The sequence below is a fragment of the Rhopalosiphum padi genome, chromosome 3 (genome assembly GCF_020882245.1).
Source record: "Rhopalosiphum padi isolate XX-2018 chromosome 3, ASM2088224v1, whole genome shotgun sequence".
Taxonomy (NCBI): domain Eukaryota; kingdom Metazoa; phylum Arthropoda; class Insecta; order Hemiptera; family Aphididae; genus Rhopalosiphum; species Rhopalosiphum padi.
Window position 1 is genome coordinate 73,293,496 of NC_083599.1, and position 26,238 is coordinate 73,319,733.

General features: G+C 27.2%; 1 protein-coding gene and 1 long non-coding RNA gene across 2 annotated transcripts in view; one reads left to right on the top strand and one right to left on the bottom strand.

Annotated features, from left to right (window-relative positions):
* LOC132924678 (lysosome-associated membrane glycoprotein 5) overlaps positions 1–9,817 on the bottom strand; it is a 32,958-nt gene extending 23,141 nt beyond the window's left edge. Inside the window, exons 1-2 of the mRNA XM_060989109.1 lie at positions 9,423–9,817; positions 2,246–2,349 (exon numbers count right to left, since the gene is read on the bottom strand). Coding sequence (XP_060845092.1) covers positions 2,246–2,349; positions 9,423–9,474 — 156 coding nt within the window. The 5' untranslated portion in view covers positions 9,475–9,817. The remainder of the gene's footprint in view (positions 1–2,245; positions 2,350–9,422) is intronic.
* A 3-nt stretch (positions 9,818–9,820) lies between these two features.
* LOC132924679 (uncharacterized) lies at positions 9,821–22,286 on the top strand. The gene is made up of 3 exons (XR_009661369.1): positions 9,821–9,956; positions 21,789–21,926; positions 22,030–22,286. It is a non-coding gene; the product is annotated as an uncharacterized LOC132924679 (long non-coding RNA).
* The last annotated feature ends 3,952 nt before the right edge of the window (positions 22,287–26,238 follow it).

The following is a 26,238-nucleotide window of genomic DNA, read 5'->3' on the forward strand; positions in this document are numbered from 1 at the left end:
AAAAACAAAATAGGGTTACCCTATTGTACTTATATTTATAGATTTCAAACCAATAAAAAACATTAATAAACTTCATAACACTGAAAGGTTAGTTAATTAATTAATTAATTTTTGTTTAATAAAATCAAATTCTTCTAAAAGTGTATAAAAAAACAAATACAAGTATTTATTCTATGATCGATGTTTTGAAAATTGTTGGAAATTCTAATGCGTGACAAGATTTTTTTACGAAACTTCTATGAATCTACTAGTTTAGACATTACATTAACTAGAATTTATGTACCGAACAATGAATATAAAATAACAAACATTTCTTGACACTTATAAATCCCGCGGATTAACACGAAAAAGTTGTTATTTTTCACCATTTATCATCAAAGTATTTTCCAATTTTTTTTTTTATTTTGTTATTCAATAATAATGTATAAGGAATTTCTTCAACAACATTTTTACTAGTGTTCCATAAAAATAATTTTCTAAGTATTAATACTTGCGCGAGTTTCTTGTGAATATGTGCATAGAAAATTATGAGAAGTGTAAGTGACTGTAATGTAAAATAGATAGCGGGGCACTATCGTACATTTCGCTAATCTGTAGTCGATCAATAATATTTTTTAACAAAAAGCGTGTACATTTTGTGCATTACAATAAGAAATTTAGTGATGCTACATGAAATATATATACATTTTTCGTGAATTTTACTTGATAACAATCAGCTGTGTTTTTTAATTTTCCTTAAAATTCGTGAACATTTACAATAATTATTTATATTCATTAAATATTATAGGTATATTAAACATATAAATATTATTTTACATTTCTTATGGTAATACTAGTTTTATCGAAACTATAAAAGTATAAATAACATGATAATAAAAAATGGTTTTTATCGAATTCCCATAAAATGTCAATGGGTAGACTATAACTTCCATGTTATGATAATATTAGATATAACATATATATATTATTTAACACGCACCACTTTTCATTTATAGTCTCTAGTCCAAGCATTACATTTAACTATCCATTAAATAAAATAGGAAAAGCTGAAGGGGACTCAATATTGTACTCATTATTATTACATAGTATTAGTTTTGGAATTGTACATACCTAATATGAGTTGGAATCATGAAATAAAAATAAATAACTGACTGAAATCTGATATAATACGATTTTAACCTCAGCATATATAATTTTAGAATAGCACAATAACAATTATTATATCAATTAAATTGTGCCTATAATTCTACAATATATTTACGTTTAAATTACCAATGCAATATATTTACATTAAACTTTGAGCTTTTAATTTTAAGCTAAACTATACTTGTATATTTGTATATAATAATATAACAATCAATGTAAAAAAAAAATGTTTTGTTTCTGTTACTTATAGTTTATACTATAATAAATATAAATATAAATGCATTCTTGATAATTATTTAATCGTTTAATCAATAAAATAATATAAATAATTAAAATATTTATGGTAATTATCTCAGATAAGAATATATTTTTAAAGAAGACCAAATTTAAATGAATAAGTCATTTGTATATACATTAATTGATAAATACAAAAATGTAATTATTTATATCACTCCAAATTTGATTATTCGACGGATTATAATATTAAGAGAAAATGTTATTTTTGGAATATTTAAAAATAAAAATTAATTTATAAAATGAATAACTACCTACATACACTAAGTTGGCAATACTTCTTTGATTTTTATGATAACATATTATGCATATTTGTTACAAAATATTAACATTCAAAAATGCATTTATACATTATTATTTTCGAACTAATAAATCCTCATCCTTAAATATATAAAAGAACATTAAATGTTGTGTATGTATTACGTTTTTGATGATACTATTGAAATTTAGTTTGCAAAGCTGTTCTATATAACTCTTTGCCCTTTTTTAATTATTGACCAAGGAAGGAGATTTCATATTATTTTTCAACGGGTGAATTTGAGTAATTTTGGGGTATTTTTAAATTCAGCCCATAACTTCAATCAAATTGACCCAGAAACCATTATTTAGTAATGTAAAATAAATAAGCATAATAAGAAAATTTTAACATTTATGCTATTTTTGCTCACTTAATTTTGACTTGTTAAAAAGTTTACCCATCTCTGAACTAAACTATTTTTTTATTCCAAACATGCTATGATATTTAAAATAATTAAATCACTAAAATAAAATAGATAACTAAATAGTCATAAAACAAATCACTTACCAATTTTTGAAATGCAGTAATTGGATATGGTTTTGTGTTATTTTGTTCATTAATTTGTAAGGCATTTATTGGAGCGACGAGAGTATGATTGAATATCACAATTGCTAAAAACCAAATAAATAAATATTGTATAATTTTTAAAAAAAAAATTGTCATTGATCAATTATTAAATATATTATTAATAATGTAACGTATTTCAACAAAATAATCTCAAGTGTTTCTTTGAATATCATTTTATTAAAATACTGTGTGTTAAATGTTACTAAGGAAACTTTGATAAATACATCGCAGATTAATTTAATTATAAGTTAAGAGTTGTAAACTGTAAATACATTGGAGCAATGTAATCATGAAGAACGTATTAATTTATGAACAAAAATTATCATATTTTATATAAATATCTTACCAATAAAATGTTCAGATGTATATAATCTACATTTTTGAAATTATAAAAATGTATAATACCTAAGACTATAAAAATAATAATTTCCATAGTCTTATACAATTCACTGTTGTTTTTTAGCATGCTAATAATAGGTTAATATTACAATTCTGAATAACTTATTAGTACTATTTACATCCAATTTTCATTTTTTAATATATTTAATGAATGCTTATAAATATATTTATATATAAACATTTTTCGAGAATTAACTAAATAATTTCGTCTCTGTTGCATTCTATTTTATATATAATATTAAAAATATCAATGATTAATAGCTAAATTTTAATTTCCATAGTATAAAAATGTACATAAATAAAAAAATAAAACTATTAATAATTTATGTTGGTTGATATAAGGAAAGGTATTGTGACTTGACTTACTATTTTACAATTACTGTATTTAAAAAATTAAATTAAATTCATAAGTTTATAAGTCGTCCAATAGTCGTCTTTTACAGGTTTAGTATAGGTTATTTTAACAAAGTTTTTAGAAAAATCTAAAACTTCTAAGTGACTTAATGGTGTACCTGCCATGTTAATATAAAAAAAAAATTGTTGCGTGATATTACGGTATTACATAGGAAACAAAATAAATAAATAAACTCAAGTGTAAAAAGATCGGCAATAACTATTTTTATGAATCTTATTGTACAATTATAGGTATTTAACTTTAATAAAAATAGTGCATTTAATTTCTACTTTTCACTAAATTAATTGGTAGGTATATTATAGGATATTTTTTTTTCTTTAAATATTTTACGATTTTTAATTAAATAATAGCATATATTTAAACATATTATTGAATTTAATTATGTTGATTTCTGGCATAAAAAAAAAAAAAAATATTTTCGAAGAAATAATTCTTTTTAAGTTGTTTGATATACATTTTTAATTAGTTTGGTTTCTGGAAAATAAATAAAACGTCTTTAAATTAAAATACATATTGTTTAAAAAAAAATCCAAGATTGTGTTTTATACTTGCGATGAATTTTTAGTTAGCCAATAACGCGGAAAATAGATAAATGAGAACTTATAGAAATTTTAAAACTACAGTTAAGTATAAAATTCTAAATGTATCATCTTTATAAGCATAAAATAATTCACAAGTTAAATAAAAATATATGTCACTAATATGGAATATATGCAAACTACCACTTATATATGTAACTGTATAAAACAAATTGATAATTAAATAATATAATTTTAATTATATCTTATACAAACTATATGGGTTTATATGTATATTTATATGGTATATGGGTTTTGATTACTGTGGGTATTATTAAAAATTATATTTTATTATTTTATTTAAGTATAATACTATAGGTTAACCTAAGTTAAAGTACAAATTCAATAAAACGAATTAAATTACATTTTATTTCAAAATCATATATATTAATTTATTTATATGTTCAAATAATTTTTTTTTCATTTTAAAAATGTATTTTTTTATACTAGCAGTACTTAAAATTATTTGTATTAGTTTATAATTTAGAGAATACATTAAAAGTTTAAAACCATTGATTTTATATAATATGCACCTAGCTAATTTAATATAAGTACTTACCTACTTTGAATTTGCATTTATATTGTGTATGTGTGTGGAATATTATTAATATATATTCTGGTTTAGACTTATGTTCAAGACATTTATAGAATTAATAAAACATTTTTGAAATAAAGCATTTTATTTATTTTTAACACATCACTATTTTCTTATGTTTTTAATCTGTCGTAAAAATATTTCACTGCAGTTTAGAATTATTTTATGGTAATAAAAGTTCTAAGTTGTAAAAAAACAAATAAAAATGATCTTATGTTTACTAGCAAAATAGAAGAAAAGATTCAATAAAATAACAATGGAGGAGAAACTATTAGCGAGTATGAATAGATGCATAATATTATAAATTATGTTCAGTGGTTTATTTTGTATTTTGTTTTCAGGGAAAACCATTTTTAATATTACAAATTTCAATTGATAATTGGATTTTGGACAGTAACTACTGGATTTATATTTACATTCACTAAGAAGCTGATTATTTATGTAAACAAAAAACTAAAATAACAATTTAATAGAAATTACAATGGTCTTGAAAGTCAACAAAATTAGCAAATAATAAATTAAATTATAAATCCTCAAAATTGTTCACTCGAAGAACAGGTAACGATTTTTTTTTTTGTTTAAATATTTAACGAAGAAGGTCATTCAAATGCAGAGATGATACAATTGAAATATTCTAAAACCGACTATATTTTATTGTAAAAAATCATAGACCACTAATGAAAATAAACATTATGATAACATAAAAATAAATACAATGCTGTTTTTATAAAACGTATATACAATGAAAACACTTAACTTTCAAAATAATAAGCTCTAATGATTGAATACATAATGAAAATGTGTTTATTGTTTTAGATAATTATAAATAATAAAATAAAAATTCAATTATGGGATGTTTATTCAGGAAATAAATTAAAACAAGTACCAAATATTTTTTAGTTATATAAAAAGGAATTTACGACATTACAACATGCAATATCAAATTAAGTAAAATTGTTAGTGTAATATGATGTATAACATAGATTATAGTGTAATTAGAGTATTTTAGACACAGACATTGTTAAAGGATTTGCATGGTTAATATTATTTATTCAAGGCCGTTAAAATGTATCAATAAATTAAAGGTAATTTATGATTTAACCGTTATATTATTTGGATTATTTCACCTGCACCTTCAATAAAATATTAAAATGGTTAATGAAAGTCAACGTATATAAATTCGATTTTAATTAGTTTATTTCATCAATAAAATATATGTATAAGAAAAAAATGAGTAAACTGTTTATTATAATATAACTATTATCAAAAAAACTGACTAATACATATAAAACTTAATATAAACGTATTTAAAACATTTTAATTAAAATACACGTAGGTATCATATAATAAACTAACATAGGGATAACCAAGTACAGCCGTAAGTAATCAAAATTGACTAAAAATGTAATATAAATGAATATAATATTAAATTGAAAAAAAAAGTTTGGCCTCCGATAATTTATTTTTTTGTTTATGTACCTCAATAATAAAAAAAGGCTTATTACCACTAAGTTAACATAAAAATAAGATTTAAAAATATATTGGCTATGATTTCTCATTGTGCAATATGAAGCATTGTATATTTAATGCGTAACATGTGACTATAGATTATGTATTTCCATGTTGATGAATAATCAATTCTAAAATAAAATGTCATATCTACCTATCGTGTTATAAATGTCAAAATGGATTCAATATAATGTGAAAATGAACCAACATTTTTTATTTAAATTATAGTGTAGGTAACATTTTATTTGTGTGTCTACCATTTGTACGCAGTATTATTTTATTCGTATCAAAAGCAGTAGTAAATTGTTATTTGTAATTATTAAATCTTATTTCAAAACATTTAAAATAAACATTTTAGTATTCTATATTTAAAAAGAAAAATATAATATTTTTTTTATATCAAGTGAATTATTGTTTTTCTTAAGTACAACATGTAATTTTTAATAAAATTAGTATACCTTATATTAGAAACGTATATGTTGTATAAATAAAAAAAAATATTTTCTGAAATTAAATCGTTATAAATCGTATTTAAGAAAAAAAACGATTTAAGTGTACCTTATACAGTTTCAAGCTTAGTTTTGAATAAAATATAATTTTAAAGCATAAATACGTGAGACATCGGGATATACCGCGTGCGGCCGCTGGACACTAAATTTACTACGTTGCGCATGCCATACGTTAGTCCAGTATTTTGTATTATTAAACATTATACGCAATAATACAACTTGGAATTTAAAATTTGATTTTCTGCAAAAAGAATTTTACTAAAATATAGTTTTTAGATTGTAAGATCGTTAAGTATGATTAAGATCATAAATTAATGTCCATTTTATTATTTTTTTAAATTCATTACCTATATTTATATACAATATACATATTATGTGTAAATTAAGTGTACAAATGCGTGTCTTAAAGTTTTCGGAAGGTACTTACTAAATTATTTACATTATTTTACCTTATATGTAACCCATTTCAATGTTAAATTTTAGTATGGGTGGTATTTTAATCCGCAAACTAGTAAATTAAAACACCTCACATGGCATTATCAACTCGGTTTTTAATTTTATATTTGTTAAAACTAAAACCATCAAATTATCTTCTTATCGTAAGAAATATATATATTTAAATTTATATAATCTATAAAATACAAATAATTTAAATATAATATTTGGGCTCATTTTCACTATTCTTCTCCCAGGAAAAAATATTTTTCAATCACAATAATTATAATAATAGATATAGAAGAATATTTTAAAAGTCATTTTCAACTAACTTAAAAACTAAAAAAAACTCAAACTTACTCTAATAACAAAAAATCGACTTATACCTTTGTATGTTTAACCTCATAATATATACATGATTGCATTTAATATTTATGAACGTTTTGATTCTACTTAAAGCAGTAGAGGTTCTATATCACAGCGGTGGTTATTTTCTTCAGAAGTCACCTTTCGAGTGCACTAAAAAGTTTTATGCATTTATATGTATCCCAGATTTTACTTTTGTGAGGTAATGTTAAGTATTTAGCAATTGTTTTTGAAAATATTTAAAATGTAAGTTAACCTATATTTTAACAAAAACTTTATTATTATCCTATAATATATTAGCTAAACTATGTTCCACATAAAATCGGCTTTTAGAACCAATTAAATTTAAAAATATCCAATCTAGTGTTACTATCGTACCTTTACTTCTGAAATGTAGTATTGATTTTTTATAATTAGTGGTATTTTATTCATAAGACATAGTTAACTAATTTAAATATAGTTAATCATGATAAGTTAATTTTTTTATCTATTCATTTTATTATTATTATTTACGTAAATAACACCCATTCTTTAGAATAAAACAATTTTAATTATCCTTATTTATTTTATTTATTAAATAAAACATAATACTTTATTGACGCTCATCAAAGGACGCTCTTTAAATTATATAAATAAGTTTCTTAGTATAGGTATTTAAATATTCACGAAATTAAAATTTAACTAAGTTTATTATTAGACGAAAATGTGGTTAAACATACTTAGTGAATCTGAACCACCTTGTTTAGAAACAAAGTTGGGAAGACAAAAATAAGAAGAATGTTCTCGGATGAGATACCTACACCATTAGTTTACATTATTGAGTTTTATATAGGTATCCGTTATAAATTTATAATAGTATAACATTTAGCTCGATTATTACATTATACCCTAGATTAGATTTAGTAAATATAATACGGTACGTAAATATAATCTATAGTTTTCTCCCCATAAAAATTGTCCTAGTTACGCCTACGGACTTACATAAATTATTTTTTAATAATGCATTAATATTAATTATAAACTAATTAGGTAAGCAAATTAAATATAATATAATACAGTTTCATATAATATAAATTAAGGTAATTACTAAGAAAAAAAGTAATCTACACGTGTTCAATATTCATTTTTAAATAAGCAATACAATATAATACATAATATAAAGTATTATAAATTATAATTCCACGGGAATAGTAAATTTTACAGAATAAAATACAAAATAACGTAAATTTGCAATTAAAATTCAAATTAAATTTGTGTTCAAACTGATAACAAGTAGCTGGCAGTTACTTACTATTATACTGGGTGTATCTGTGTACCTAATAAATGAAAATATGAAAAGGATTTTTCCGTTCATGTATTTTATAACATGATCTACGGACATACGTAGACAATATACATAAGACGTAATTAATAACAATTAATATCATTATAAATTATACTAAAGGCACGTGTCGAGTAAACTGTTTATATGTAAGGCAAAAAAAATAATGGCAATATTATAATGTATCTAGTCATCGTAATTCGTAAACATACCATTCAACCTAATAATACATTCACTATAGCTATAGCGTGTTTGTATTTACGGAACGCAGCATTGTGGATCATAGCCTTCTGAAAGCCATCGGATATAGACTTTGGGTAACTAGGTATTTAGTTCACGGTGTTAAGCAGCTAAATAAAGCGGACGATTGCTATCGGTAGTTTTCGTTGGCGGGATAGGTACGAACCAGTCTCGTTCGAAAACTGCTCGTAGGACGTGATAAAGACGAGTGGCGATGGTACCGGTTAGGTAGCACGCGAAACGCGTATTTCACGGGACGAGAGAAGAATCTCGGAGGACGGTGGTAGAGAATAAAAGACAAAAAAAAAAATTAAAATAATTCAACGCGACGTGCGAGGTGATCGTCGCTGCAGATATCACAAACGACAACAACTATACGACTTCTACTGATAACTACCATGATAATAATATGTAATATAATATACGACCATTGGTCATGAACAGTGGCTACCTATAACACTACAGTCAATTAATCAGCGGGTACACTGCAATCACGTCGTCGTCTGTCGAGTCGTGTCACTTCCAGAAGTCGGGGGAGGCCCAATTTCGAAAGTGTACTGATCGGACGAAAGCCACGCCACAAGACGACAGACGACGTAAGTGCAGAGCGGGTCCAGCTAATAATATATATTTGGGGCCAACGGCCTGAGATACGTGATAATAAAATAACGATATTATTTTTTTTATCGATATACAAAAAACCACGACATCGTATAACCGATCGCGATTTTTAATTTTTAATTTTTTTACCTGCAGTAAACAGAACGCATCGGGACGCGGTGGACCGGTAGGCGACGGACATCGTGCGGCCGCGTGTTACTCGGACGACGACGACGACGTGGGGTTGGCTCTCGGGAGACGGTGGACAACCGCGGCGGCAGTGAGATGGTACCGGTGCAAACTGCGTCCGTCGACTGAGTCGGATATCGCGCGGCGGCCGTCGACCGCTTCGGTGTAACGTGCGTGTGCGAGTGGCGTGCGGTGCTCGGCGTCAGGTGCGTGCGAGCTTGTGTGTGCGTGTCTGTGTATGTGTGCGCGCGCGCGTGCGCGTGTGTGTTGTGTGTGTGCGCGCACGCGTGTACGTGTGTGTGAGTGCGTGTACCGTCCGCACGAATCTGTCGTCGATCGAACGACGATCGCGGCAACGACGGAGGTGGTGCCGTCCGCGTTGGGGCGCTGAAGGAGGCGGCCTAGGCGGCGGCGGCGGTGGCGGCGGCAGCGGCAGCGACGGTGGCGGTGACGACGATGGTGACGGTGATGATGGCGATGACGATGGCGATGATGGTAAATGCGCTGTTATTGTGCGGCTGTAAAATGGAACGACGGAATCCGCGATATTATATTATTATAGTAATAATAATGATGATAATAATAATAATAATATTGTTATACTTTAAATTATTGTCGAGGAAACGGTTTTGGGGTAGGTTGCGGCGGGAATGGGGTAAATTAGAATCGTTATCCGAACGACGCGCGGGGAGGACAACGACAGACGGCGGTGTTCGTGCGCGTGGACGAAACTGCGCGTGCGGTGGCGCGACAACGATGAGACAACCGCGACGGTGGTGGCGATGGCGGCGGCGGCGTGTGCAATGCGTGCGGCGCGCCGAGTGGATGGGCGAAAAATTGGGAGAAAAAATAAATGCCAACTCTCTGTGTATCGACGCGCGGGTAACACCCCTGAGCGGCTGCTACAATCTAAAACGCCTGTCTATCGCGAGATTCCGCAGTCGAAAGGCCAACATTATTTTTCCCACACACATACATAACGTGCGAACGTTTTTGCGTTTTCATATTATATACATTTCTCGCTTCCCCCCCCCCTCCTCCTCATCCTCCTGACGGTCGCTATACCGAGGGTGTCGCGGTCAACGGTATCGCGCGACCGCCGCGTTTCAGAGTGATAATTGACCGTAACAGATACGGCGATAATTGCAACGGCTATTGAAGCGTGTACGAATAATAACGTGGGTGTGTGTACCGCCGAAAACCGCGTGAGCGTCACTCCGGCGGTATAATGCGTCACGCCGAAGAATGCAGTTGCGTACGGCCCGCGCGTCCCCGTAGATTGCACGTTATTATAATGTGTATACTCGCGCGCGGCGCCGAATCAATATCATAACGTGTGCCGGCCCGACCTCGCCCTCACCGAAAGCTACGAACCGATGCGGCGGCGGTGGCGGTGGCGGTGACGGCGGCGGTGGCGGTGACGGCGGCGTGGGCGGCGACGGCGCGCGCGTATCACCAACGACTACTGGTGTAGTAGTAGTGTAGAGTTTTCCTCGGTATATACGCGACCGACTCTCACTCACCCAACAACCCTTACGCCGCCGCCGTGCCCCTGCCACCGTATGCTTCTTCGCGGCACCGCCACCGCCCCGTCGCCGACACCCCCGCGACGGTCAGGTACATACTCACTCACCCACGGTGCGTCATCGCGCGGTAAGTCGCAGGCACCCACACGAATTTTACATACGTCGTCGTATTATAATACACTAACGCGTATATGTATGTGCATGCGTTATTGTACGTGGGTGTGCGGGTGAATGTGTGTGCGTGTGTGTGCGTGTGTAAGGCGACGATGACGACAACGCCGGAGGCGCTCGAGGCGGGCCATTCGACGGTAGCGGTCGCCGAACTTTTTCGTTTTTATTTTTATCCTCTCGCGTTCTCCGCCGACCGTCGTCCGCTTTCCGGTGCGTTTTTCGTTTCGCTTTTCCGCCCCCGCGAAAACATGCACGGGTCACGTGATCGCGTTAGCCCAAATCGCCAAAGCCGGTTGCAGGGGTTCGTTCGTTTTGGGTTGGGTTAGGTTAGTGAACCGGCTTTGCATTTAAACCTATAAGCTTTGATTACACACACGTTTACAATCTATTTATCGTGTGTGTGTGTGTGTGTGTGTGTGTGTGTGTGTGTGTATATATAGAATTCTGAAACTTTGATTTTCAATCTTCGAAACAGTGACGGATTTACACGATTGCCGCCGCTAGGTAAATTTCATTTTGCCGCCCCATTAAACTTATCAACGAGAAAACGTATTTTTAAGTACTTGTTTAACATAACTACTATAGAAAAACATAAAGACTGATACTAAACAATAATTATATTGGTTGTGTTCACAAACTGATCTGATCAAGAAAACAGTATACCAATACAATATATCTATTAAAATATAATCTATCATCATTTTTTTTTTTTTTTAATAAATTGGCCACCCTAGGCAACTGCATACTTTGCCTGACGCTAAATCCACCATTGCTTCGAAAACACTCTGGGCTGTACAATGACATCATAATAATACATTTCATGACTTATATATTGTGTGCGAGCATATCGTGATATTATGCAAACAGAATATACGCACAACATTGCACGTAGATCGATTTTAAATGCTCGTTGTCCGTTACAATGGTTAAGAACATTTCATTACAATACGTACAAATATAATATAATATAATAGTATATAATGGGCGAATCACGAACAAAATACCCACGGAAAAAATGTACCTTAAAAAAAATTCACCGAAAGTTTTTTTTACAAATCATAACAATAATTTACATTATTGGCTTTAAAATTTAAATTATGTGAGCTTTACATTTCTCTTATGTTCATACTTCGTTTTTTTCCTTATTAAAGTTCAATTTGATGTAATAGTTCGTAATGTTTGTACACAACTATACAAGGGGTGTAGGTATTTACTCAAAAATACAAGTTTAGTAAACTACGAGTATTTTGCTCAAACCAATCGAAATATGAAAGTTATTACTAACATAGTATACTAATAGAAATTCAGTTTATTGAAAGGTGTGTTATAAATATAAATCAAGTAAACTGAATGTTTTGACGCTTTGCTCAAACCAATTAAAACATTTTTATCGATAATCGAATAATATAAATTTGAGGTACTCGGTACTCATTATATATATATATATATTATATCGGCGATGTACCTATATGAACTATATGCAATACGATGTGGATGTAACAATATTATAATATAATATCATACCCGCTGCTTCGCAATCGCCTTTTCGCCACACGTTTTTCATTATTGTAAACGCAAACAAAGGTTATTTATTTATTAATAACAATAATAGGTAATCAATTGGCCCCATCTATATTCAGTGTCGAGTTTTTCAGTAGAAATTTAATTTTAATCTCATCTAGAATAGATTGATATTGGGAATATTAATTATCTGAGCTCTTGTGTTGCATACATAATTAGGTAATATAAATAAAACTGTCGATTAATATTGCCTATAATAATCGTCGTTTCTTATCCAATATTAAAATACATACATATTATACTCAATTTATACGTTTTATAACTTGGTGCGTTTGTAATTGAACCAATGTTCAGTTTTATAATATAAAATACGACTTTTATATTTTGCCACGGTTAATACCATTTCGTCATTTCACTTCGCACCAGGTATCTAATTAAAAATTGAAATAAATAATATCAGAGACATTATATCGTTTATCGTAAGTGTAATATTATTAAATACAAACAATGATACATAGATAAATATCAAAGTTAAAATGTATAAATGGTGGCAATATAATTACAACACACGGGAACTCAAAAGCCACCAGTGACAAAATTGACGAATGCGTCACTAGATATATTAATGATATTGTTATCGAAATATCGAAAACACGGTTCAACTACATTATTATTGTGTGCACTATGTGCGCTCGTCATTAAATGTATTGTAAAAAAGAAACATAATATACATACTCCCAGAGTTCAATAAATTTTGGTTACATTATCAGTTTTATTCAATATTTATCAGTGTCAAATGTCGATGCCCTTCTTATTTGTTGTTTGTTAGTAAATGGTGCAAAAGCCAATAGTACAACTAAAAAGTTATGATTTACATTAGTATTAGCTCAAATGAATTGTATGTAACTGGTAGAAATTAATTAATATAAATAATACGTCGAATATACTTATTCAATTCTGAAATATTTTTTATAAAATCGGGGAATTAATCATTTGATATAGGTACTATTTTAATGTATGTATATACTATGTATAGGTACTTGGACAATGAATATTAATTATTAATTTGTATGGGGTTATATGTAATTATATTATATTAAATAACAACACAATTATTTACAACAAGAAGTAAGATGTATTATAACTAGATATTAAGAATGATATTATGCATTAATTAAAAATAATTAAAATCATTTAGTTATTGGTACTTATCGATTTATAAACTATGTACGATTGTGTTTTATTTGAATACAACATGCTTAATGAGTAAAATTAATATCATAATGAAAAAATTATGATAAGATTATATTTTGAAAAAGGCGAAGAAGTGTATACCACTCACACAGGTAACACGGTAAGCGTTGAGCGGGTTACTGTATAATGGATGTGTGAAATTTGAATTCAATAATATATATATATATATATCAATGTATACGAAAAATGATTTTGAGCAAAGACGGTCTATCGGCATATCATATCACCAAGTAAGTACATATCATGATATGTTTTTTTTTATTGGCATTTGAGTAATTTATTTTATTATTAGTTGGTAGTATAATAAGTTGAATTAGTTAAAAAGAATAAGAATTTAAGTAAAAACAAAATATATTTTTTGTTTTCCTTAATTTTTTTTCCACGTTATTTATAAAATACTGAGAATTTTTGAATTTGACCTCCTTAAATTACGAACTAGACAAAAAACACCATAAATGTTTAAAATCGAAGCATTTTTTTTTGAATTCCAAACGTGTATATATAAACAAAAAAAAACACATACATACATCATTGTAAGATCAATACATTCATTGCTCTGTTCAGAATCTTGAATAAATTCCTTAAATTTAAATAAATGTAAACTTTATTTCCTCCATATATAAGTAGATAAATTTATAGAATAATGTTAATTGTTCACTTAATGTATTAATTTATAATTTAACAATAGTAATTATTTGTAAGTAATAGTCTTTTAATGTCGTTATTTTTTTCATACGTGTAAACAGGATCACAATGAGTTTTAAATAAATTCCCATAAGTATTTAAAAAATATATCTATTCTAATTGGTTATTTTAATTATTTTAATATTATCTAGGAAATCGGTAATTAATACGGACGCACAAATGCATTGGGATAATTATTATGCAGTTGTAAGGATTCATATTAATTATATAGAGTATAATAATATTAAAGTAGGTAGATGAAAAATGCTACTAAGGCCGAACAAAAAAGATATATTTAGAGACAATTCCGTATCACTGAAAAAAATCAATCATTCGTTTGAAACCAATATTAACATTTTATTATCTCTTGGTTTATAATGAAGTAAATATTGTTTATGCAAAAACAACGATTATTTTACCGATTTGTTCTTAAATTAAATATTTAAATGTCAATGTGTAAAATGTACTTAATTAAATATTTGATACCCCTCGTAAAAGGCACTTAGCGTGAATTAAGCATTATACCTCTCCCTATTTCTTCAGCTATGGTGTATGGAATTTGTTCGCTATATAGCTTTCAAAGATGTTTACTTTGTACTGGTAAATAATTAACCATCTCTCACATTTTTTTTTTTATTATATTATCATGTCTGTAAGCTTTCCGCAGTGGTGTGCCATATTATTTGAATACGAGTTATTATGAGTTGTTTGCACGCTAGGTACTCGGACCCACATTGAGTTTATATGTGTATTTTGTGTTATGTAAATTGTCAATATATTTTAATAACATTTTGTTTAGGGTTATTTAAAACAGAACAGAAAGTTTATACATAAAATATTGGACAATGTCAAATTACTATTTTATATTATATAACAGTTTATAGCACGAGGATTATATATTTAAAAAAAAAAGATATTTCATATAAATATATGATTTTTATCTTTGTAATTGTTTTTTTTTTTTGAGAAGAATCAATAAGCATATTATTATGGGCTATGAGTTCTGCCGACTTTTTTTTCGTCGCCATAGCACGGCTTGCTCGTTTGTCACCGAAAAAGTGTTTCACCTAGCCAGTGGGTGCTCAATAAGCCATACAAAGATAAAAGTTGAGACCGAGCGTTGACACCCTTTACACGTAATAGTTATCGTAACAAATTAATATAACTATCTATCCTTACAACCTGTGAATAATGATAATATCTGTCTTACCATGACGCGCTGTCTTTGGATCGTAATTCTTGAAATTCTCGGGAAACAGATGCGTCTCGTTGGGCCGGAAAAGACACTGCTCGCAAATAAATTTTGTATAAATAATATATGTATAATATATATGATATATCAATGACAATACGAATACGATTGATTTTTCCGTAATTTTATTTTATTGCACACCACTGTATTTAATAGACACACGCGGATGACGTGGCCATGATAAAATAGTTTGATCGAGAATCGTATTAAAAATCAGACGGCGTGATGAATGTGAATACGAATGTTAACAGACACTGTTTTCCATCAAGAATAAATTAACACTAAAAGGCGAATAATATATTTTACCATTTGTTAGTATACTTACAGTATAATATAATAGTATATAATTGGCAAATCACGAAAAAAATACCCACGAAAAAAATGTACCTTAAAAAAAATTCACCGAAAGTTTTTTTTACAAATCATAACAATAATTCAAATTATCGGCTTTAAAATTTAAATTATGTGAGCTTTACATTTCTCTTATGTTCATATTTCGTATTTTATTTATTAAAGTTTAATTTGATGTAATATTTTGTAATGTTTGTATACAACTATACAAGGGGTAGGCATTTATTCAAAAATACAAGTTTAGTAAACTATCTTTGCTCAAACCAATCGAAATATGAAAGTTATTACTAACATAGTTTACTAATAAAAATGCAGTTTATTGAAAGGTGTGTTGTATATTCATTTACTAAATGCACATCTATGTATAAGTAGGTACTTAACAATATAAATCAAATAAACTGAATGTTTTGGCGCTTTGCTCAAACCAATTAACATTTTTATCGATAATCGAATAATATAAATTTGTGGTACTCGGTACTCGCATGGAGTATTTTTTCAGAGTGTGTATTTTTCAACCACCACAACGAGGATCGCGGTTAAAGGATATAAACCCGGACGAATTGCAGTTCCATATCCCTCGACTATTTTCCTTGTTTTTCACGTTACTCGTGAGTAGGTAACTTTTACTTTTTATCAGCCGTTTTCTTCGCATTAATCGTGCCATCTAGTTCATAACGATTCTCGATCAAACGATTTTTGCTTCACCATTCGTGAATGCGAAATATGTTGCGTGATTCGGTGTCATAACAGCAGCACTTATGTATATTTGCAATCCTGGAGACCCGTAGAAAAATTATAAGGCACTCGTTATGATGACGTATTTTGACATGAACTTTTTAAATGCTAAATTATTTAAATACGGTTTTAAATATCTGAATACGATGTGTCAAAAATCGGATATTTGCACAATGTGCGCCGGTGAAAGATATACAATTGCTTTTAGTTGAATGCGTCGATTTTAACTTCGTACCGAGTTATAAGAAAATACTATATTTCTAATGATATTATCAGTAGGTATTTATACTATAACACACAGAAATAATATTGTTTGAAAAACATACATTGTGTGTCTGAATAATATTATTACAATAAATACTTTGTACATTCAAATATGCTTATACATATATAATATGAGAATTCTGGATACATCCCTGATTATACATAAACATAACATTGTATAATCATTTCTTAGGTATCATTAAACTTTTAGAATGAATTGAATCATACATTTTTCGAAAATATATAAGGCACATAAACACACATTTTTAAAACATTTCAAATTGTTAACCCAACTTGTATCTACCCAAATATCCAGTAAGACTAAAGATATTTTTACAACATATTTTTTTATACATGCCATGATTCTTAGATTTGCTTAAATTTATTGAAATATAGCAAACCAAACAATTTGTTAAATAATAAATAATAATTTTGTTTTAATATTAGGAGAATTTATAAATTGCTATATAATTGCTTAATTGCTCAATATCATTAAGTATGTTATTTATTATTTATTACTACATTTAACAAAAAATAAATAAAAAACTAACTATTACTAATGGGTTTAAATAATTTAATACATCGATAAAAGGTTTATTTTATGATTCAATTAGAAATTACTGTCATTCTGTCAATTTGTATACTAAAGACATGGTTTTAATGTAAAAAAAGCTTTAACAAACAAGCCCACTCAACTATATAGAAATCAGAAAATGTATATTAATACCAAACAGAAAATAAATGTTTACCGCACACGCGCATCGTGAGAGATCTAAAATTGAAAAACATTTCTTAAAGCTTGTCAAAAAAAAAAAAAAAAACGCAATTCAATTAAAAATAATCCAACTGGGAAATGTAGTGATATGTTAAAAAAATGATCACACAATATGCGTATATTATAATTGAAGGTTTAATACTAAAAAACATAGAGATACATTTCACTAATAAATAAGAAAATAAATAAATATTAATAGATAATATATTAATAAATATTACATGTGCATGTTGATGTATTATATTGTAACTGTATAATATTCCGTTACAATAAAATGGTAAAAAAAAAATTGAGACTTGAAAATGAGAAAAAATCCCCATGTGTAAAGATTTTTTCTAAACATTGATTAAAAGACAGCTCACTTTTTTTAGTTTTGAGGAATAACTTTAATTTAATGCGTTGGAATAATGATCTCAAATCATCTAAACGACTATTTTCACTATATTGATTAGTAATGTTATTGTATTATGAAGTAGGATAGAAATATAAATTTGGTTGTAGATATATGATTGTTTGTTACATTTCACGTACACCAAACTTCGAGTAACCTTAAAGATTTGCTTATGAATAATTAATTTGCTGCTATAATTATCCTCGAGTGATGGTAGGTTATTTAGTTTTGTAGTTTTAGCAGTTATAACGCAAATTGTAGTATAAGTAGCTGCTCATGAGAGAATTTCATGTGAATTTACAATGTATTTTCTTTTGTATGAGTTGACGGCAAATGAAATATGAATAATGTAAAGTGTAAACTAAATAAATTAGTTTTTAGTCAAACTAGTTCATATTAATTGTCAATTGATGTATAAAACATCATTATAATATTAAACAAATATAATATTGCACGATAATAACAACAATTTTGTTTGCCAAAAATAATTGTATACATGAATGTAATTTAATTTAATTATTTCAATCAATAAATAAAATATGAAATTAAACTCTATTAATTGTATAGGGTCTTGCAATATTTACTTTAGCTTAATATATTTTACATTTACTATATACTTGTCACACATGAATATTAAAATTTAATACCTAAACATTTATGTACATTTTTCAAATATTATCGTTAAAATAATTTAACATTCACAACATTGAAACACAATGTTTATAATAATATATTACTACATCTGCACTCCGATGACTTCAGATCTATTCATTGTCCTTTTGTATGTCATTAATCACTATTTTTTTTTTCAATACTATTGGTTACCTACATTTTGATTAATGGTTTTGTATTTCGTGCTTAAAATGTTTGTTATTAATAAATGTATTAGTATTTACAATAGTTGTAATAATATTAGTTTTATTAATAAATACTTATAATAATATTATGTAATTGTAATACATATTAATGTATAATGTATTGGAACGTTTAATTTTCTATTTTAGTTTTCCGTCTATATTATTGGAAATGCATAGCAATATATAATAGTGGTCACTTTATTTTGATAATTATTAACTATTGGGGTACCTAATACAAATTGGGATTTAACTCGATAATAATTCTCATAAATCTACTAATTGTCGGTTTGTTATTTGTGCGATACGTGTTTCACCAAAATATTGTCAGCCATTTCTGACAATGAGATTTTGGAAATAAATTATTTTAGGTTTTAGTTAATGTACAATGCATTTTGTACCAAGTAAAAGTACTTTGAAATCGTTTGATAATCATCGACCGATGACCGTACGATAGTATACAGAGATAATCGTCATAATTACGATATTTGGAGTATCCATACTGCTATGGAATATTCGTAAACCGTTTCTATTAATTATGTAATTTTATTTAAATTTCAATTTATCTGTGTTTTAATATTTTAACATGATCAATTTGTGATTTTTTTGAAAATAAATAGGGGAAGGCGGGGCAGAACCGTACTACTAACTTTTAGGCACTACAAAACTTACAACATTTGAAAAATTTGAAACTGGATTGCGTAAATATATCACAAATATTGTTAGCTTCAATAATATTGAAGCATTTTCAAAAAATCTTAACTTAAACTAAAAAAAAAAATCCAAATTTTGAAAGTACCCAAAAATACGATTTTGCCCCATAGGTGGGGTAAAACCGTATTAGTCTTGGGGCAAAACCGTATGGATGGTTTTATGATCTAAAATAGTAGAAATATAATAGGCACCCTTTGCAATACATATTAATATCTCCCATCTCCAAACAAAAATCTTGAGTAAAGTTTTCTGCATTTTTATATTAGAATAAAAAAAAATAATAACTCATTTAACAACTATTTTTCACTTTATTATGAACACAATTTTGTTGGGTAGTTCTTTACCTTACATAACAAACTTTTTAAATAACATTTAAACCAAACATGTTTAAATATTCATGTAAGTAACAAAATAATGAAAATAAAATAAACATTAAACTTAATACTTATGTATTATACTTATACGGTTTTGCCCCGCAGTAGGTGTATACAAATTAACAGAAATTAACTAAAAATTATAAGCAACATTCCTCCTTATTATATCAATAAATAATCTGTACTTACTTTTGCGTAATTTGATGCAGTTTTTTTTTACATCAAACAAATATAAGTATAAAAGTTTTTAATGACAATATATGAAAAAAAAATAGTGATTACACATATTTTGTGATAACAAGAATTTGAGCGGGAATTTGTTAAAAATGAGGTTAATAGTTATCGATAACAATAACAATAACGGTCATGGACAAATTAACATCAATAATTTCTTTTCTATCTTGACTTATTGTTCAATAAACCTTATCATACGGTTTTGCCTCTCGTACGGACTTACCCCGCCTTCCCTAATAATAATTAATTTTTATATAGTATCTTATGTATAACATATAAAATCATATTTTTCTTAGTTTATAGTTATTTAATAGTTAAAACTCGAAATAACATTTCATTTATTACATTTTATTATTACATCTCTTGGAAATTGTATAAAATGCCCGATCCGTGTATGGTAATTTCTATATTGCACCTAAACAGGATAAACTTTAAGCTATATGTTACCAAGTGTATTATACAATTTTTAATCTTATACTATGACCTTAACAGATACATTTCTGCAACCTAAAACGTAATAATTGTAAAATTGTGCTAAATTATAGTCGTTGCTAAAAGGGATGTGTACAGATACCTATTTTAAATAGTATTGGCCAATATTTTTTATTTAAAAGTAATATACTCCCATACTATGATGTTATTCAAAACAGTTATAATATAAGTATGGTATATTATATTAATATGTTCTATGACCTATATGCACATGAGTCTAACCATACCTAACCAGACCAATATACTTTGGACATAGTTGCATAACATTTAACAATGCAGAAAATATATAATAATTTATAATAGTTATTTAACTAATAATTATAAATTGCTTTAAGAGTACAAATGAACAAACATAATAGGCCATGCATAGTGAGTAATTATAAACGTTATTTCTACTCGGCCAATTTTAATATTCTTCAATTCCATACACATTTAATATTATTTATATAAGTATGTTAATTTTATTTTTGATTGAAGTTTCATCTTACATTATTAGACAAAGTAAAGTTCACATTTATATGTATCTTCTTACACTATAAGTATTTTGACACCGTGAAATGTACCGTACTTAAAATGGTAGTCAAAGACTTATAGTTCCTATAGTAACATCTTAATAGTTATATCAAGAGTATAAGCATAATATAAATAAAGTGAGTTAATATAACTTATATAAACATAACCCTTGTATAATTATACTCCTTTAATCATATTTTTACTGTCAACAAAAACTTGCAGACTTGAAGAAAGTGAAGTCTACGACTGGTGAGCCTGCTGCCAAAAAACCGAAAAACACTGTTGCATAGATTCAACAGCGTCAATGTTGCCTTCGTGTTTTGTTACTATGCACAACACTTCATGAAAGTGAAAATAAAGGTACTTAATACAGTTTTGCTTACATACAACTATACAAGTTGATTAAATATTAAATGGTATTAAATTTATATATTTTATTAAAATTGATGACGATTAACAACAGTTGCGGTATGAACTAGTTTTCGGTGGTGGCGGGCGACCTTTTATCGATTACCACCGTTACACCACACCATGAACGAGCTGTTGGATGTTTACACAAAACGAAATCTTGATACATTTTGGATAAATCACTTTCACGTCAATATATTTTCCAAAACACTTTAATCCTTTATAGAAATCAGGAACCACCGAAATTCTTCATTTTATAAAACTTTATAAAGAGTATACATTAAGCTAATTAAAGGTGCGTCTGCAGTCTGACATTCCACGAATTTTTTTTTTTTTAAATTGGTAACCATTTTTTTTTGATTCTTTGTAACCACAAAAGTAGAGTATTTAACCTAAGTCTTAATCCCATATTATGTATGGGATGCTCAGCGTAGTCATGTTTAATTTTTGTGAAATACGTATATGTTTGTTTTATAATTTTCATGTTTTTGACCATAGAAAAATATCCTGTGAATTTATAAGCACAACTCGCTAAAACTTGTGTAGTTTATATTTGTTACACTCGAAAAAGTCAAAACCACAATATGAAATTTAATTATGTACATATTAATAATATATTATTAAATAATATAATTATTTTATTTTATTACTTTATGTAATAAATACCTACATAACATTATTATAGTTGTATTATATGTAAAGATCAGGAATAGGCTAAATACTTAAGTGGGTAATTTATTAATTTAAATATAATTATGAATATTTATGTAAACATAAATATTATAAATTACTTGCTGAAATGTAAAATGCCGTGTATAAAATTAAAAAAATAATAAAATATAACATACAAATGGTCATTATATAATAAAATTCACAAAATAATTTTTAATTTATTGAGTATTTAATTATTATATTATTAATAAAATAGGTATATTTTTGTAGAGAAAATATATTAGGGATGTTTTCTAGATCTACTTTGATACTTACATGAACATCTAATAAAACTGCACCATTTTATTGGTTTTCTCCAGTTGGGTTTCAAAAACATGTTAGCTAACATTGTTAATAAAAATTGTATACATTATTAAAGTAGTAACCGATACCAATATTATTATGAACATCAATTTTTCTATTATCGCTTAAAATTAATTCATTATTATGTTTATCATTTGATTTAAAATCCAACAATAAATTAATAAATTAATTAAGCGATTTTTTTTTTTTTTTTATAAATATTTACGTTAAAATAGTAGTTTTTGTAAGTATATAAAGTAAAGCAGAATTACGAAGAAAAATTGACATGGACACTAAGTGAAAAAAAAAAAGAGATGCTATATTACATAGTGGTTCTGTAGAGAAACATTAATGACATCCCAATAGACATTATACTGCTTTGTCAAATGGAATTTGGGAATGTTATGATGGCACAAAAGATCACGTTTCCAGGAAACAAAAACATAAATGTAGAACTTAATTATTCATTATGAAGGATTGAGTTTTTTTCTTGTTATAGTAAGTTCTTTGTACCAAACATATGAACATATAATATATTTTTTTTGTTTAATACTGTCTTAATTATTTATTTTTAAACTATTTTATTTTAGACAAAAGTTGATCAACATTTAATTTAGTTTTATTGTATAAATATTAATTTTAAAAACATATTAAAAGTTATATATATTAAAAATCCATGTATAATATATTTTGTTTGAAATGTTCTACGGTTATATTGTCTAATTTTTTTTTTTTTTAAATACTTTGATCTAAATATACGAGTATGCTTACAGTGAATAATTAAATCAAGAAGTGATTTTATAGCTAAGTAAAAAAGATTTTAAAAGACGACAAATTACATAATATGATTTTTTTTAATTTGGTTTGAAGTAAAAAATTGTAATATACCTATGGTTAGGTTAATCTAAATTATACAAATATAATATATATTTATTATTTGTTATAAAATACGTAGAATTTCCCTGGTATTAAGTTAAAAGAGCGTAATTCTACAATCATATGATTTGTATGCAATAATTTATCATTGAATTCATACTTAACACATACATTACACTGACTTACTTAATGATGAGGTACAATCGATGTCTGCTGTAGTGAATATTAGTTAACTTTCTCCTACTTTTTTCAACGATATAGTGTTATACAGTAATTGTATCAATAATTATTTAATTAGAATCGATATTATATTTGTTTTTTTTTTTACGATAACACACATTTATATTATATTGCGAATATTTAATGTACTTAGTAAGTACTACTTACCTACGTTTGTATTACCAACATACTTACTGTATTTATATTATAAATTAAAGATCTGGATATCTGAATGCTCATTCAATGTACGCACTGTTAACAAAACAATGTCATTCCAGTTTAGGAATACATCTAGATTAGTGACTGAATAAATACTAAACAATTATAAAATATTACATATTATTTATAGTTTTAGGTTATGTTTATCCACGTGGGGAAGTTGAACAAAGGGATAATTGGTTTTTTAACGATGTGTGTTCATTTATGAATGACATGGTAATAAACACCAAAAAAGGTGAAAATTCAAATAAAAGTTTAATTTATATTACAAGGTACGTTATAATAAAATCAAAAATATAATGAAAATCTTTAATCATAAATTATATTAATGGCTTATAATTTAATAAAATGTTTGTAATATAATTTTATAGTAAAACTAGTTCTAAAAACGAGGACATTTAGACGTGATTAAAATTGACCAGGTTAATTTTTAATTAATAGTATATTCAAAACATCTGAGACATTCTGAGCGGAGTGATGAATACATTGATTTTTAAATTATATGTTTTTTTTTTTTTTGTCAATGTTCACGATAAGTATAGATTACAAAGTTCTTCGATTTCTGACTTTTAGGATGGTTTTAGATAGAAAATTGGACTAGTTTCAACATGAAATTGATTCACATTTTTCTATAAATTTCGATAATATATTGGCATCGATATTTCTTGAATCTGAACCTTTATTAATTGACTAACCTTAACTCCTCTCCCTCAAAGACAGATTATTTCCACATTAATGGGCTTCTATTCTCACGTTATTATATGTTGTGGTTATCTTAATTAAGCTGTCAAATTTAAATATATATCTAATTATAGTACAGATTATAAATATACTTTTGTTTAAGTAAAAATATAGATAAAAAACCATTTTCTGGGTCAACATTTTTAAAAATTGAATATAAATTAAACATAAATTTTTTTTATACCTATCTGTATAAAAATATGGAAATAATTTTTTTGCTATGCATTTTTGAAGAAAGAATTTTGTCAAAATCGTAAAAAATTGTGTAAACTATTTTTAGTAAGAATCTTATAAACTTCTATTTTTATATCTAAGTTTTGAAACATTAATACATGATTCGTCATTAATAGTTCGCATTAAAAACTTAAAATCTAAAATATATATGTAAACAATTATTTTTTATAGACATTTTAAGTTTCAATCTGGACGAAATTACTAATTTAAACGATAAATAACGATTTTTAATATTATTCTGTTAAAATTTTTGCGAACTTACAGCTTTTATATATATTATATTAATTATATTATTATACATTTTACTATAGGCATTTTCATTTCATTTTTGATATATTAAATATTAGACTATGTGCCATTTTTTACTGTATTTCAGTATCTGCAGAAAAATAATATTAAATTTCGAGTTATATAAGTTGATATAATATACAGTATAAATATATATTATTATAATAATTCAATACTAATAATAATATAATACGTAAATGCAATATTTTGGGAAAAATATATATCAAATTATCGTAATAAATTATTATAAAAATAAAATAAATATCTTTATTAGCGATATTAAAAAAGAAAAAAAAGAACGTATTATGAAAAATATACTTAGTGGTATTGGGTGATTGGTTGGTCTTCGCTCATAATCGTTTTTTGTATACAATGATATAAATCATTGAATTGAAATTTAACAATGACCCATTCGACACCTACTGTACAGCTGAGCGATATAATTTGTCTACCTTTTTATTTTTTCTAAATATTGAAAACAATTTTTAGATCAGTAAGCTTGAAAAATGTTACACAATGTTATTTTAAGTTGTTATAGTTAATAAAATTATTAAAGGCACTAAGAAACGATTTATATACATACCATAATATTTTAAATTAAATGTTTGTTAAATTTCGTAAAAATTATGAAAGCTTGTAAATTGTTTTTAGTTAAAAATGTATAAAATGTTTA